This window comes from Phyllosticta capitalensis (genome assembly GCF_038381095.1).
Source record: "Phyllosticta capitalensis strain CBS 128856 chromosome Unknown BKA78scaffold_6, whole genome shotgun sequence".
In the NCBI taxonomy this organism is placed as follows: domain Eukaryota; kingdom Fungi; phylum Ascomycota; class Dothideomycetes; order Botryosphaeriales; family Phyllostictaceae; genus Phyllosticta; species Phyllosticta capitalensis.
This window is the reverse complement of record NW_027117444.1, coordinates 822,146-838,570: the sequence shown is the minus strand read 5'-3', so window position 1 is coordinate 838,570 and position 16,425 is coordinate 822,146. Positions and strand designations below refer to the sequence as shown.

Below are 16,425 nucleotides of genomic sequence, written 5' to 3'. Positions count from 1 at the left end.
TTTGTCACCTTGATAATGACATGTTGGATTATTCGTTCGCATATCAGTACGTATTGAAGGCCTCACCATGCAACGACCCCTGAGTTCTGACTCCTCGGGAACAGTCCTCGTCAATCGCCATCATTAGGCAAGCACATAGGTTCCCACTTAGAATAAAGGTCGAATCAATTGAATCAGAGGTACATACAGTCGGTTGATCAGTGAGTAGGATGGTTGTGTCCCTTTTCACTACCTAGAGCGCACTCTTCCCACCCGGCATCATGTCCCTCCCACGTCCCCCTCACGTCCGTCCTCCAATCCGCCTTCCAGCTTCCCACCACCATCGGCTCCAACGTCTATCTGGCCATATTCACCGAATCCGGCGTACCGCTCGCACCACGCGCCGGCGTCGCAACACGACCGCTGCCCTGCTGGGGGACCTTGAAGTTGTACTCCCAGCCGCGCTTATAGATGTCCTTAACCATCTCCTCGCACACGGGCAGTCCCTCGGTCATCTCAACATGGCGCCAGTGCTTCCAGAGCTTGAGGGCGGTGCGGGCGTCCTCGACCGAGTCGTGCGTCGTGGCCTGGACGTCCTCCTGCAGGACGATCCACGCCAAAAACCGCAGACTGAGCTTGCGCTGTCGCGTCGCGATGTAGTACAGGTCGACCGTGTCGACGACCTGCGGCCGCGGGACGTGGATGTTGATTGTGCGGAAGTCTTTGGGGAGGCCGTGGCCAACGAAGACGCAGCCCAGGTTGAGGAGCAGCCAGAGCTTTTTGTAGGCCACTTTGAGACCGACGAGGGCGTGTTTGGATGTGCTGCGGTCGAGGTCACCGGGTGAGATGCCGCTGTAGGCTGTTAGGTAATCGACAATGGGCTCGTTGATGGCGATGTAGTCGTCGATGAAAGGCGCGCCTTCGTCAGGCCCGTCTCCGCGTAGCACTGAGACGCGCGCCAGCCCCAGGCGTGAGGGTCGGATCGTCTCACGCTGGCCCGAGGCGCTGACTTCGATTTCTTCGCGCTGGAGCGACACGAATTCGGCATCGATGGCGACAGGCCAGCCCGCTCTCGGATTCTCGCTTGGGTCGAGCTGCTTGAAGCCCAGGCTATCGATTGCGCCTGGTCCCCATGTGCGATAGAGAAGAGATGTATCCAGCCGTTCTTTCCACGTGTCGTCAATGCAGTGACTCCCTTTGACGCTCTGGAAGGCCAAGACTGATGGCAATTTCCAACCCGGCTCGAAACGAAGCGCTTCCTCTTTAGTGACGGGTCGGACGAGAAAGTCGTTGAAGAGATGCCATCGACTCTCAGTCTGGTTGATGTCGCGCGACGACGGCGACACGTTGATCATGGACACCAAGTGAGACTTTTGGTTCTCGCCACTGTTAATGTCCGCCACCACACCGACGAGCTCGTAGACTTGTATGTCATAGAAATTGCGTCGAAGGTGATGTTCAAGGTCCTGGCCTTCGTAACAGAAGAAGTTTCCCTGGTTGACGATGATTCCAATTTTCTGCGGCAACCAGTTCGGCGTGGCCCACAGCTGCTTTGCTTCATGACTGTGGATGGCGGCGTTGATCATCATGATTGGCGGAATGTTTTGTATGCTTTTCCTCGCAGCCAGTTGCTGGTAGCGTTTGCACCTGTCACACCAACCGCGGTTCTGGTCCTGCCGTTCTACGCTGGCCTTCAAAATCTGAGAAAAGGTGGGTCGTGTCGCTCGCATGTGATTTTTCATGCTGTTCTTCGGCGGATAGACCAGTTCGTGAGCACACGTGGTGCCTGGTCTTCTTGTCTCGTTGTTGCATTGCGCACATCTTATGTTGGCAACGGCATTTGTCGTCAGCGCCAGCTCCAGATGGTTGGACCCGGTGCCCATTTGTCGAAAGTCGGCTGTGAGCTTGTCGAGCAAGAAGCGGTTGAGGGACTGGATCATATTTGACAGAGGGTTGTTGGGCGAGTGCTCTTCGAGTAGACCCAAGGAGGCCGCGTTTGACAGACTGCTGAATGTTTTCAAGAAATTGGTCGCTTGGCAGTTTTGTCCCTGTGCCTTCTCAAGCATGTCGATGAGGAAGCCAAGCTCGCACAGTAGACAATTTTCAAACAAGCAAGACGTCGACGTGTGGAGCAGTGCCAAGTTGCGCATCATGGGGGTGAATCTGAGCAGCTGTAGCAATGGATTGGCGTATGAATTGGCAATGTGGGTTTCCAAGCCAGAAAATTCAGTCTTATTGTAGTACCTGAGATTGTTAGTATGTCGAGTTCCCCTGATGTTTAGTGATCGACTTACTTGAAGTCAAAGTCGTCAACACCGAACTTGCTGTATTTGATTTCCACGTTGCGGTACATGACAGGAACGTCCTTTTTGGTTGTTCCATCCAGCATCATGTCTGTCATTGCCTCGAGGGTTTCGCTCATTCTGCGCTCTGGGTCGCTGTTGGAATTGTCCCGCGCCTTTTCGCTTAAGAACTTGGGCGCCATGATAGCATCCCCCTTGCCTGGTAAGCGGGTGATGGCGACTTGATTCCTTCTTGTCTTGCGCGGATTATGCGCCCAGTGACCCATTTCTGCCCTCTTAAGGCTTGCTTGGACTACCGGGTCGACCTTGGGCGGCGGTGCTCCGACTTCGAAAATCAAGTGACTTGGCCAGGCAGAGAGGAGCGTCTCGCGGTAGTATGGCATTCCGACTGTACTCAGGGGGCTGAAGGTAGATTAGCATACAAAGAGGCGAGAGGGTGGGCAAACGCACGTATCGTTGGACCAGTCCATTTTCGGGGGCGGAATGACGTGATCGGGAAACTCTGTTGGTTGACTCTGATCCGTGAATCTGACCTTGGTGGGAGAGCCCCATATTCGGACGCCGCAAAGTGCATCTGTAAGAGCCAAAGCCTCCCCTGAGGGAGCCATCTCCAAAGAAGTCAAATAAGTGTCGTAGAGGTTGACTTGGCGCACGTTGGCCGTGTTGGGGTTCATGAGGTCCACAACCTGCAACTGCCCGGACTGGGAAGCCACGATGCTCGTGGTTGACATGCGCGGATGCATCCGCACAAAGGAAGCTCCAACATGAAACGGAATAGGCGGGAGCGGGTGAAGGGTCTTGAGGTCAAAAACATATGCGAAAGGGTCGAGGATTAAGTTATTCATTTGGCGGCGCGAGTATCCGCAGGTGACGAGGAAGTCGGCCTTTGCGTCCATGTCGTTGATCCATTCTTTGTGAGCTTGCCATGTCTTGACAATTTTGAAGTTGGAGGGATCTATGATGACAACAAAGCCGGCCTTCGTTGCAGCACAGATGTATTGCCCGCCCTTTTTCATGAGCGTAAAGTCGTCTCTGGAGGGCAGCTGCAATTGGTCAGCTCCAAAATTCCAGAAGCCTTTCCAGCCCAGCTTACAGTGTCAACGATTGTCCCCTTCTCCACATCGATCCTGTACATTGTATCTTGGCAGCCAGCTACCAGAATCTCATGAATTCCTTTGCTCGTAAAACTCATGCATCTTAGGTCCTTGAACCCTTCGTGCCTGGGTCAATGTCAGTATTCCTTCTTAATTCCACCCGTTGTTCTCGATGCCGTACGAGAGATGCCACAGTGTCAAGCCCCTTCTCGTTGCGAGATGGACGCTCCTCGTGCTGATGCTCAGCACACCCTTGTCGCAGAATAGCAGCTGTTTCACTGGACCTTCACCAGAGGAATGCGCTCGGTAACTAGTATATCGTTGGAGTTCTGGACCGAAGAACGAGGACACCCTCCCCTGTACGGCGAATGCGCCAGCATTGTTAACCCAACCGAACGGCAGAGACCCAATCGATGGCGGACGAGGTGGAGATCTCGGGGAGCGAAGAGCAAACAAAGCCAGATCGTGTAGCACAAGGCGCACTCACAAAGTCATTGCCTGCCCATAATAGATCTTGGTGCGTGTCGAACGCGACGGAGGTTGCTGGGGTCGGTAGGGCGTGCGGGCCTGGCGGAGGCAGAGCGATTTGACTGAGCTGGAGGAAGGCAAAGGGTCAGAGTTGATGTCGTACTCGATCACGCCGAGTCTCGCTCGAGATAGCTAGTTGCGACCGCGCAAGAACGTTGTCGTGATAACAATGCGCGGGGAGCTGAAGGCGTACCTCGTCCCAGTCCGCCTCCATTTTTCACCGCGAAGCAATAACGATGGTCAGGGGCGGCCCGGTGGTCTCTTCATGCTCCAATCAAGAGACTGGGAAGGGAATATCGAAAGTAAAGGAGTGAAAGTCGAGGCGTGTTGGCCATGAGATGGATGGTTGGGTGCGGAGCTCGACTCGGAGGTGGATGCGGCTGTGGTCCGTGCCCACTACTAGGCTGTCACGACGGGCTCTCCTTGGTCGGACTCTGCACACATTCAAAAACCACAATGCTAAACCATCGAGACCATCAGAAAGACTCCCAACGCCTCCAAGTGCATCATCAAAGCCAAGTGTCGAGATGCACCGCAAGCAGCCTCGTCTGTAGGGATGTACCTCTCCACTGGCTGTGGATTTGATCATCACTCAAAGCTTGCACTGGACTCATTGACACAAGATACTTCCATTCATGATTTTCCCTAAATCATCTCACACATGGGGACTATTATCCAAGGCAATGTACCCCGATGCACAGACACCGAATCCAAGCAGGTCGATCTATGACCTCGAAAAACCTTCCCACATCAATGACGTTGACGAGCCCAGCCCACCCAATCCCAATCCGATTCCGAACAAAGGAAACAAGGTATGACGAAACAATTTGAAAGATCCAATCATCACTTCCCACAGGTCACCGAATCTACGCGTCGAAAATTCGTGCTTACAACGCCGGGCCGGCCTTGAGGACCTCGGGGGTGGCCTCGTCGCTGTACTTCTCAAAGTTCTCGGCAAACAGCTTGCCAAGCTTGGTGACTTCGCCCTTGAAGTCTGCGGTGCCCGTCCAGCTCTTGGCCGGGTTCAGCAGGTCGTCAGGGACGTTGGGGCAGGTCTTGGGAACGTGGAGGTTGAAGGTGTCGTACGTCTCGTACTCAACCTTGGCGAGCTCACCCGAGTGGATGGCGTCGAGAATGGCGCGAGTGTACTTGAGGGGGCAGCGCTTGCCGCCAGTGGTGGCACCGGCACCGACCCAGCCGGTGTTGAGCAACCATGCGTTGGCCTTGTGTTGCGAAATCTTTTCTGCAAGCATCTTGGCGTAGCGCATGGGGTGGAGCGCGAGGAAAGGTTGAGCAAAGCAGGAAGAGAAGGTTGCTTGCGGTTCCGTGACGCCTTGCTCGGTGCCGGCCATCTTCGACGTGTAGCCGGAAATGAAGTGGTACATGGTTTGCTCGGTCGTGAGCTTGGAGATGGGAGGAAGAACACCCCGGGCATCGCAGGTGAGCAGAATGATATTCGAGGGGTGGCTGGAGGAAACGCAGGGAATCTTGGTGTTTTCAATGTACTCGATGGGGTACGCGCTGAACAGGTCAGTAAGTGTTGGGAAAGATCAGAATAACCAGAACCTACCAGCGGGTGTTTTCTGTCAGGGTGGCGTCTTCGTAGTCAACCTCACGGGTCACAGGGTCAAAAACGACGTTCTCGAGGATGGAGCCAAAGCGGATGGCATTGAAAATGTCGGGCTCCTTCTCAGCAGACAAACCAATCGTCTTGGCGTAGCAACCGCCCTCGATGTTGAAGACGCCCTTGTCGCTCCAGCAGTGCTCGTCGTCACCGATCAATGCACGGTTCGGGTCCGCGGAGAGAGTCGTCTTTCCTGTGCCGGACAGACCGAAAAAGACTGTAACATCACCGTTGCGACCCTCGTTTGCGGAGGAGTGGAGCGTCAAGACTTGGTGCTTGACGGGCATTTCGTAGAAGAGAACGGTGAAGATACCCTTCTTCATCTCACCAGCATACTCGGTGCCGAGGATGACCATCTCCTTGTCGGCAAAGTTGATTGAGACGGAGGTTGCTGAAGTCATGCCCTTGGTGTATCTGTTTGCAGGGAATGCGCCGGCGTTGTAGATGACGTAGTCAGGGTGGAAGTGCTCGAGTTCGGCTCTCGAAGGGCGGATGAGCATGTTGCGCATGAAGAGAGCATGGTAGGCACGCGCGCAGACGACGCGCACCTTGATACGGTAGCGCTCATCCCAGCCGGCAAAACCATCGACGACGTAGATGCGGTTGCGGGTGTTGAGATAGTCAATGGCACGTTCTCTGTTGATGCGCCAAACCTGGAAAGAAAATGGTCAGCACGTGGCGGGTCGAGCAAGCATCGGCAGGAGTCGGGGCTCTTCAGGGCTAAAAGGTAAGAGGATGCGGGGAAGCAAGCGCCACCTGCATCCCCCAAGTGACGTCGCGTCGATCGGTTCCACAACCATTCGGCATGTCTTGTGGGGTATGCAGGTACAAATTCCATGGTACAATGCCATTCAAATTTTGCCGGCACGCAGCTTTGAGTAACGAGTGGCGACGTACCTCTGGAGTCATGGGCTTGTTCACTGGACCCCACCAAACGTCCTTTTCTGACGACGGTTCCTGGACGATGCGCTTATCCGAAGGCGAGCGGCCAGTCTTGGCTCCAGAGTATGCAGAGAGCGCGCCGGAGGATGTAATGGCCGAACCGGTCTCATAAACCAGGGCATCTTCGTAGAGGGCAGCGACTGAAGGGTTGGCAATCTGAGTGATTGGTTAGCGCGTGGGTCAAAGATAAGGGTGAGTGAGAACTTACAATGGCCACGCGGTCGTAGTCAATGTGCGCGGTATCGTGGAGCTCTTCCTCGATCTCGGTGTGCTCGCCCTTGGACGGCCTGAGAGACAGAATTAGCGCTTGTGACAACCAAGGAGCGTAACCTCGGCAAGGGTGGATGGACAGAGTTGGAAGCAACCCTAAAGCGGAGCACGGCCAATTCCCTCAAACCGGCACCACTCAAGCCGCGTTTCTGAGGAGGTAGAGGGCTATTGGCGGCGATTGCCCCGAGGTAGAGAGAAGTGATGGAGCAAAGGGATGGGGACTCACTCTAGACCTCCAGGGTGGAGAGCCGTCTTGTTGACATAGGTAGAGTTTTGGCCGACCATCTTGCTGGTGGTGAGGGAAGTAGAATGGAAATTGTTCTTTGCCTGGCGGGTGGCTTGTTGGCGGGAGAATTCCTGGGCGAGTGGACCTGGAGAAGCAGTGCGGAGAGGGGGGTCGGCGGTGCCTTTAGTAGGATTCAGGGCCATGATTTCGGGAATACTTGTTGCGTAGTCACGATGGTGCTGTCGGCTTGGGATTAGCACTTGCAGCAAGGCGATTGGTCGTGAGGCGCAGTGGTCAGCGGACGGACGAACCGAATATGGGATCCGGAGAAGGGATAGGCCTCTGGGCGGAACAAGTCGGAGGAAGCACCTGGGGGACACGAAAAATAGTCGGCTCGAAGGAATGGTGAGCGGCAGTCGAGTGTGGGGGAAGTGCAGCAGGCGTGCAGTGGAGCAGATAGGCGAGCGACGGGTGAGCCTTTTTGAGCAGCAGCCGCGGACGAAGCCAAGGGAGCTTCTGGTAATGTTTTGATGGATTGAACTGACGATGGACCGGCGGGGTGTAGCAAGGCGCGCTTTGGTACATCCCTGAAGCTGTTCACAGTAGAGTGTGGCCGGCTTTGGACTAGCTGGCGACCCCAGCACACGTGAAACGCATTTGCTGTGGTGGTTGAAGAGTTGCCAGTGTCTGGGCCTCGCCAGTGACGTCGGATTCTCGACCTTCAGCCGGAACATCCCTGGGCTGTGGACAGGAATAATGCCTCAGCGTCGAAGTATCTTTTGTCAACCCGACTCTCTCCGCGACTTTCCGACGGTATGATGCACCGAGCATGTGCAGTAAGCTTGGACTTGCCTATCTGCAGGCCTGCAAGATACCTTGAGAATTATAGAGGAATATTTGCAGAAACTCAGAGCCTCTTTGATGCACGCGACCTCTGCCGTGTGCTCCAATAGCAGTGCAGCCATTTGTTGTGGGCAGCCGAGTCTAGAGCTGCATTGGTCCCGTCTTCGGGTCATCACTGAGGTCCCGGGTGGGACTTCCCCACGCCCCGCCCCCCAGAGCTTGGCTCCAGCCCTGCCCGCTAGTCCGGATCCGGCCGCGGGGCATTTCTGACGTCGGCTGTCGACAACACCGACAAACTTCACCACCGCAAGCTCAAGCTGTCAGCGCCAACATTATTCCAAGCTGCCAAGCTAACAGCTCCGGAGACATTGGTCGAAGCTCACCAGATCAACAGCCCTCTCGCACATGGCCTCAGCCCAAATCCCTCATCTGCCCGACTGTTTCTCGCTTTGCTCCACCAAGGAATACTTTTCTCATAATATGATGCTCTTGCTGCGTCATGTCCTCGTGCCCCCTGCCCCCCCTGACTGCCAGGCGAAAAACTAAAGGCTGTGGCGTCCTAGCTAGCTCGAACTCACTTGACAGCTCTCGAGTATCGAAACCTTTCAGCTCCCGGAAGCTGCGCCCTCTTCTGCTCACATGCTCCCGCACAGTAGCCTCACCGGTGCCTGTGGCGCCCTTCCACAGCAGCTGAACACCCGGGCAAGCAGCCACTCGCCATCTGCAGCCTAGCCGCACTACCTATAGCCAATTTTTTGGTAGCCAGGTACCAAGCAAGAACAACGGGCTGACGGCGGGGTTCTGCCCAGTATTGAGCCGCTCAAGGCCATCAACAACAAATGAAGCACACGACCTCTCGCATCACTTGCAACTTCACTGTCATGCGCAGACTCGCAATCCCATCCCCATCCTGATCTAACCCCACCGGGTCCGTGCGCAGACTTGCCCCTTAATATTGACCAATTACGACCATCATGCACCACCTCCCTACGTGAGAGCTTCTACAAACCATTGACTCTCAACCAAAGTCAAGTACACCACAGTCCTTACCAATCCACGTTCGTTTGACCAATTTCACTACCAAGAACGCCATGGCCCCGCGATTGAAGACATCCCAGCGCCAACTCGTGGCCTCGCTCCTCTCAAACAACACGTCCGTCACGGAAATCGCAACAATCGTCAACTGCAACCCGCGCTCCGTCTACGGCATCAAGCGCCGCCTGCGCACCAAGCACACGCTCGCGCCCACGCCCGACGAGAAGCCCGGCCCGGCGCGCACCTTGTCTCCGCGCATCATGGGCGCCCTGCTCGTCCACCTCAACGACTACCCCAACATGATTGTCCGCGACATGTGCGGCTGGATTCTGGACGAGTTTGACATTGAGGTTTCCATTTCGACGGTCCACCGCAGTTTGAAGACGGTGGGCTGGGACAAGCAGGTTGCGATGCAGTTGGCCGAGGAGAGGAGGCTCGCTGGATACTAGGTTGAATGCCGGAAGGTTCTCTCAGGTTTCTTTTGTTTGGGTGGCATCCGGCGTTTTTCTCGAGCGTTTTGCGTTATCAATATTGTCTAATTTCTCTCAAAATACCCACGCTGTTGACAGCTTCCTTCGACAAATACAGCAATACCACGCTTCAGCATCATCAACAACCGTTCCGCAGAGCGACCCCCTGATCTCCAGCACTCTGCCCCGCCAGGGTCCTTGTGCCAAGTCCCCCAAACACGACCATCATGAATCGCTCCCGCTCCCCGTATCTTTAAGGTTTGCGTTTCGACTTTCGCCGCCGCCGCAAGACAAGCTTTCGTCGCCACATAACCTGGGACGTCTGGGAGTTGTGTACCTGAAACGCAAGGCATGGCAAGGCAGAGCAGAAGCGGCCACTGTCATTTTGCGAGCGACTAAGCGCGCTTCGGATCGAATCTATCGTATCGTGTCTAAGCAGGCAAGCGTTTAGGAAACGGTCAAGTGATGGGACTATCGGCGCAGCATGTAAGATGAGGAATCAGGAAGGCGTACCAGAACGCCAAAAGGAAGCAGATATCACGAGACGAAGACGGAAAAGTATTGCGTAAAAGAGAAGCCGGTCTCTTGCAATGGACTCGAATAGACTCCACGCGCCAGATGAACGCCAGAAATCAAAAATCCAGACAACGCCAACAATCATTACCCCTTACCACTGCACAACCACAATTACCCCTCTCCCTCATCCTCTTCACTCGCCCGTTCCCCCTGAGTCTCCTCTTCCTCATCCCCTCGCACCTCTTTCTCCTGTTCAACCTTCTCCTCTCTACTTGCCATCCTCGGTGCAACAGCCACCTCGGTCCTTTCACCAGTCACCCCTCTCTTGATGTCGCGCCACCCCTGCACGTATAGCCAGGTGCAGAGGAAGGTGAGGGCGATGTTGAAGGCAATGAAGATCCAGAAGATGCCGTAGTCGCGCCAGATGTGCGAGTGGTAGATATTAAATGTCGCGGCCTGGTTTGGGTTAGCTGGTTGGATTTGGGGAGTGCCAGAAAACAGAGAAGTCAGTGGTCAGGGAGTGATCGTATGCTTATGCCACCAGTACACGACAGACAAGACAGCAGATAGTGAATGGACAGGCAGACAGTCATGCAGACAGGCATGCCAGCGCCGCGCTCAGCAAGAGACTCGACCTTGCCGAGAACCACACCCGGCGCACCGCCCGGCTAAGGTCAACTCCCCCCAGCCCTCAACCGTTCGCCCAGTCCATCGCATCCGGGGCTATCAGCTCGAGAAAATCCGCAAGGCCTGCGCCACCGCGTGTCTCATCCGCTATCGACGTCGTCCAACGACCTTTCCCGACTGGTCGACACGCGAGCACGCGCACCCGGCCCGTCCCGATGCCTGCTCGCCTCACTGCGCTGGCTGCGACGCCCCGGACCCCCCACCCCCCACGACTTGACATCGACCCCCTTCCTCGTGCGGACTTTGGGGTGTGAGCCTTGTTCGTGTCCGCTTCCAGATGCGGGTGTGTCTTTTTTTGGGCAGCGCACCGGCCACAGCCCGCGCCATTGCAGCCACCTCGGGCGGATGGGAGCGTTCGGGCTGGACGAGGGGAAAGAAAGCAGGTCGCATGAGATGAGGGGGAGAGGTGCTGCCGGATAATTGGAGTGGATGGATGGTTCGAGAGGAGAGCGAAGCAAGCGACACGAAAGGGAGCTGCGGAGGCTTTCAAACGGCCAAATATGCGCACAGAGAAAGAGAATAGAAAAAAATACTCACAAACTCATCGCCGTTTTTGAATCGGCAGTATGCACAGCTGCCATCTGCATTCGTCTGCACGTAGCCGCTCCCGACGGCTGCGACGTACGGGTCGGCATATGCATTGCACGATTGGCCCGGCGGCGCCGTGAAGTTGGCCAGTTCCTGCGCGTCGCAGCGGACGGGCAGGTCGTGCGTGACGAGCGCGACGAGCGGCTCGACGAGGTACGTGTACGGTGTGGCCCCTGATTGCTGCGTCAAAATTTGGGCTTGGTCGAAAAGCAATGCTCGAGACTGGTTCACTTACAGTACATCCAACTCTTCCAGAAGCTCGTCAGACTCGCGTATGGCACCATGATCCCACAGAAGCTGATGATGAAGAGGAAAAAGATCGGGACAAGCAGCGAAGCCATGAGTTCGTTGGGCGAAAACGCTGCAACGGCTTGTCCAAAGCTGAGGTAGTAGATTTCGAACGCCATGACCATGAGCCACACGCTGGCACCCGAGTAGGTATCGCGAGGAAACCCTGGAGCAAAGTACCAGCAAGCCCAGTACAGCGTGCCCGCGACGAGGCGGTAAGGAATTTCCGAGACGACGGCGGCGGTAGTGAAGGCGAACCACGAATACATTTTGGACTTTGACTCTCGCGCCTGGAAGAGAGCGCGCATGTTGAGGTAGCGTGGCTGCAGCTGTTGGATCAGGGGAGGGGAGATGGCGAGGACCATGAAGACGGAAAAGAGCCGCGACTGCATGTCGATTGGACTGGACCCAAGACTCCAAAAGGTGAAGCCGTTGAAGAGGCCTGTGAAGATGTGAAGAATCTGGAATCGTGAGATGTTAGCTATGCTGTGCTTCTCCTCCCGTCTTTCACCACTGTCCCCCCAGATGAAGGGAGCCAGGTGTTTCTGCTGCTGGGGCCACAGTGGGTGACGAAAGAAATTGCTAATCCGAAAATTTCCATCGCTAAGTCAGCACACGTAGAGACGTGGAGTCTTCAAGTGCTTGATGCATCCAATATAGAGAGAATTCTCCTCTTGATGGATAACCACAAGGAGCATTCAAGCGCTTGTCTCTGAGTGTGCGACGACGTGAAGCTGAGCCTAGGTTGAATTTCTTTCGTCGCCTACTGTGGGGCTTCCGGTACGCAGTATATAATGAGGTAAGTCCACTACATTCTCCAATGAGGACGACGAGGCCGACTTCCAATGCCGGTCCGCGGCCCCCTCGTCGACGCCTCAGCAACGATTTCTTTTGGGATTTTTTTTGGCCAGATTAGGAAAGGGTAGATGCGTGCGTTCGAGCTTCGCGGACCGCACGTGATTCTTTTTGGACTTGCATGATATGACACGGGAAAGACTGCAAGGTAAAGTAGAAAAGGTGATGTGCGGTGCGAATTGGTGGTCGTGGAAAGGGTGCATTCTGAATGATGAAACTTACCATCATGCCCATGACATAGTCAGGAGTCCTCCACAACGAGACTGAAGCCCTCTTCAGTACCGCGCTGACCTGCGTTGAAAGCGGCATTGCATATTCTCTGCCATCGCCAACGATTGCAATGTTGCCTTCCGCCTTCCTGGCGGTAGTGATTTCGTCAATTTCACGAGCCAGCTCCTCGTTTTCAGGCGAGAGAGTCCAGACGTCTCCCCAGTCCAGTACTCCATAGCTCGACCTCCCAGACCCAATTACGTCGAGCATGTACTCGGCTGGATTCATCTCGCGTGGGCACTTCGCTGCTCCATTACGCTCGAAATAGTCGATCAACTTCCGGCAATCGTGGCCAAGTTCGCCGAAGTACGCGGGACGACCTCCAGGCTTCAGCAGCAAGAGCCGATCAAATTGCTGAAATAGGACTGAGCTGGGGGCGTGTATGGTCAGCAGAATGGCCTGACCGGAGTCCGCCAGCTTTCGTAGCAGCCGGATGATGTTGAAGGCAGCGCCACTGTCCAGTCCGGAGGTTGGTTCATCCAAGAACAGCAACAGCTCGGGTTTACTGGCCAATTCCACCCCTATAGTCAGTCTCTTTCTCTGTTCCTGGTTAAGGCCAGACGCCGTTGTGCCGACGATTGCTCCAGCTATTGGGCGCATCTCCAGCAGGTCGATCACCTTTTCCGCGTATTCGTGTTTCTCTTGCACAGGCACCTCACGTGGCTGTCTCAACTCGGCGGAGAAACGTAGGGCCTCCCGGACAGTTGCAGTGGACTCGTGGATATCCATTTGCTCGGCGAAGCCAGTGTCTCTCTGAAATGTCCTGGGTAGTGGCTTTCCATCGACAAGTATGTCACCAGTGACCATACCCACTTGGACTCGGCCAGAAAGCGTATTGAGCAAAGTTGTCTTTCCCGCGCCACTCGCGCCCATCAAAGCAGTCAGCTCGCCTGGTTTGACATACCCGTGCACGTCTCGTAGTAGCCAACGTGCCCCTCGTTCGTACGGAATAATAGAGCTGACGCCTTGCCAAGTCAAGATGGGCCTGTGGTTCAAGACTCCCGGGGGAGTCTCGGCGGAGTTTGGTCTCGAGTCGAAGTGGTGGATGGGGTCAAGAGGAGTCGGGGGTCTCCAGCCTGCTTCTTCGTCGTGCTGGTGCAACGGATCCTCCCCACGCTTGAATACTGTGACCGAGCGGCCTCCCTTGTTGGGCCTCATCATTTCCATACATGTTGCATTGATGACGACCAAAATTACAAAGAAAAGGCAGATGAGACCCAGATTCTTCCAAATGTGCGATCGGTTGTAGTCGAAGGCAATAGAGATGTAGTTGGCACCGGCGACTGTAGTCGACCCAGGACTACTCCCTTCCAGAGCACAAGTTTGGTACTGCGTCGATGCGTTGGGAACTCCGGATGGAACCAAATACGGCGGGTCGCAGGCAATGTCGAGGTTGTAGAATTCGTTGGCCATGAGCGACTCAAATCCGTACTGTATGGGATTAAGCCAGCTGATCCAGCTGAACCAGCGATGCATTTTCCGTGGTGGAATCAGGTAGCCGGTATAGACGACAACTCCCTGTACTACCACTCCAGTGATCCGGGTGGCGCTGTCGAGCGAGTTGGAGAAGGAGCTTATCGTGCGGAATAAGGCGAATGTGGTCATGGTCGATATGAAGAGAGATAGCATGGATATGAAGAATTGTGAAGCGGTCCTTTGCAAGTTGCTCATAAAGTAGACGGGTAGTGAAAACATCATGACTTGAACAAAAACTAGCGGGACGTCGCAGACGGCTTGAGCAACAGCGTACGCACTGGGACGATAGAATGAAAAACTTTTGTGCTTCATGAGGATCCGGCGGCAGTCGAAAGCAGCTGTGATCTCTGCCAATGCGAGTAGTGAATTGAAGAGAAGCATGAAGAACATGACACCTCCCCGTGTGAATGCGCCGGAAGCATCTTGGGGCTGGTTGTAGAAAAGACTTCCAACAACAAGCGATTGGCAGAAGACGCCCACATATTTTGCTGTCAGCGATGACAAATCGCCCACCATGATAAGAAACTGGCGTTTGGTACAGACAAGGACCTGCTTCGGAAAAGATACGGTATAGTTCCTCTTCCTGGCCTCCGTCTCTGCCGCTGGATTGTCTTCAGCACGCACTTCGAGAGAATACTTGAATTCCTCAATCTCTTTCAAGTTTTTCTGGTGTACTGGACTGTCCTTGAAGGTATTGACGAATTGCTCAGGAGTCTTCGGAATGCGATCCTCCCAGCCTTTCCGAACCTGGCGGTCGTCGTTCATCACCGAAGTCAGGAAATCTGCAGTTGTCCAGCGTGCTTGTTTCATGAACCCAAGGGATTCGAAATACTTTGCTGCTTTCTGAGCTGGACCGAAGTAACAGCACTGGCCCTGGTCGATGACAAGCACTTTGTCGAAAAGGTCGTAGAGGCTTTCTCCAGCTTGGTTCAAGGCGACGCAACAGGAAATCCCGGTCATGGTTGTGAGCGATCTCAAGACTTGAACGTACTCGAGTGCCGTAGAAGCATCAAGTCCTCTTGTACTGTTGTCCCAGCACTGAACAGAGGCTTTTGTCACCAAGGCCTCTGCAATGCTCAAGCGTTTCTTCTCGCCGCCAGAAATGCCCCGTATGAACTCGTTGCCGACCTTTGTCCCCATTATCTGATCCATCTTGAAAAGTTTGGTAAGAACTTGGCGAAACTCGTCGACGTAGTCTGAGCTCGATTCGGTCGGCAGGCGTGATTTCTCGTCAGGGGTCTTCGTTTTGATCGCAAAATTGAGAGAGTCCCGTACTTTGAGGGTTGCGTAGTGCTCGTCCTCCTCTGGACTGTACAAAATTTCATTGCGGTGGTTGTACTGCACCCGTTCCGCGGCTTTTCCTCCATAAATCAAGTCGCCTTTAATCTTTTCAAAGCCGCTCGTCTGATTGCCGATGACCTTTAAGAATGTCGAACATCCAGCGCCGGGCCTGCCCAGCACTAGGCACATTTCCCCGGGCTTGATGTAACCCGTGAAATCATCGATGATAGCCCGTTTCTTCCTTCCAATAGCATGGGTTGCTCTTGCGGTGATGGCATTCCTGATTGCTCGGGGTCCAGCTAGGAAAATATCTGCGACGGTAGGCTGCAATACCGCAGTTGCTCCTGACCCTTCAACAGTCAGGTTCTGGAACACAATGCCCAAGTGACGTGTTTTCTCTTCTTCTGAGCACTCCTGGCGCATTTGACCGAACAAGCGTGCCAGAAGCCGATCGATATCGTTCTGTTCCTGTGTGGAGTATTTTGATTGTGTACTGGACCAAGAACCCTGGGAGGTGCTGTAGCGAAGGGACAGACTAGGTGGACGACTCTGCAGAGATTTGAACATTTCGTCTTCGTCCTCCACCTTGTGGTGGTAAAGCACTTGTTTCACCCCGTCTTCGCCGACGATTCGTCCGGATGGTGATCTAGCTAGCGCCAGGTCAGACGTATAAGGCGTTTCGTTGCGGCTGATGTGCATAGAGTCGTCTCCTAGATCTGAATCTGATTGATACGTTGAAATTTGCCTGGACAAGTCCATGGAATACCCATTCGAATTTTTTGAGGTAGAGCTGGGGAGTCGTCCTGTGCCGTCGGACATCCGAATGGTCTCCGTCGAGCTCCATATTCGGTCAGCCCGGATTGGTGAGGGGAGGTCAAGAGGATCCAGCTGCGCTGATGCAGGGGCATCTGATGGAGAGCTCAAAGGCCAGTCTTCTGGCCACGGCTCGTCAGGTTGGCTTGGCCGTGTTGCTTCGTGTTGCATATTCGGGAGGTATCTCGGGAGCTATCATAAAACGGCGGCCGGTCATTTGAAGTTACTTGCTCGACTGAAATAATGGAAGGGACTTTTTTAGGCAATGGCCTGTAGAAGCTGGTTTGTAGTCGAATACAATGGGGCGTTGTCAAAAGGAAAGAACAGTTGGAAGGGG

General features: G+C 54.6%; 3 protein-coding genes across 3 annotated transcripts; all 3 read right to left on the bottom strand.

Moving 5' to 3' along the window:
* Nucleotides 1-8: 8 nt before the first annotated feature.
* Nucleotides 9-4,337, bottom strand: BKA78DRAFT_316435 (ubiquitin carboxyl-terminal hydrolase-domain-containing protein). Its single transcript, XM_066888617.1, has 7 exons — nucleotides 4,098-4,337; nucleotides 3,864-3,971; nucleotides 3,558-3,733; nucleotides 3,376-3,502; nucleotides 2,733-3,325; nucleotides 2,274-2,684; nucleotides 9-2,223 (listed from the first exon to the last, which is right to left on the bottom strand). The coding sequence occupies exons 1-7, from the start codon at nucleotides 4,116-4,118 to the stop codon at nucleotides 336-338; spliced, it is 3,324 nt and encodes a 1,107-aa protein (XP_066743287.1). The 5' UTR covers nucleotides 4,119-4,337; the 3' UTR covers nucleotides 9-335.
* On the bottom strand, nucleotides 4,331-7,808 carry BKA78DRAFT_316427 (phosphoenolpyruvate carboxykinase-domain-containing protein). The gene is made up of 5 exons (XM_066888615.1): nucleotides 6,967-7,808; nucleotides 6,679-6,757; nucleotides 6,426-6,626; nucleotides 5,475-6,181; nucleotides 4,331-5,425 (listed from the first exon to the last, which is right to left on the bottom strand). The coding sequence occupies exons 1-5, from the start codon at nucleotides 7,698-7,700 to the stop codon at nucleotides 4,792-4,794; spliced, it is 2,355 nt and encodes a 784-aa protein (XP_066743286.1). The 5' UTR covers nucleotides 7,701-7,808; the 3' UTR covers nucleotides 4,331-4,791.
* A 2,193-nt stretch (nucleotides 7,809-10,001) lies between these two features.
* On the bottom strand, nucleotides 10,002-16,259 carry BKA78DRAFT_331884 (ABC drug exporter AtrF; the record flags this gene model as incomplete). Its single annotated transcript, XM_066889925.1, has 5 exons — nucleotides 10,002-10,286; nucleotides 11,055-11,278; nucleotides 11,341-11,854; nucleotides 12,471-15,743; nucleotides 15,888-16,259. 5 exons carry the CDS (start codon nucleotides 16,257-16,259, stop codon nucleotides 10,002-10,004), a joined length of 4,668 nt encoding a protein of 1,555 aa, XP_066743285.1.
* Between the last annotated feature and the right edge of the window lie 166 nt (nucleotides 16,260-16,425).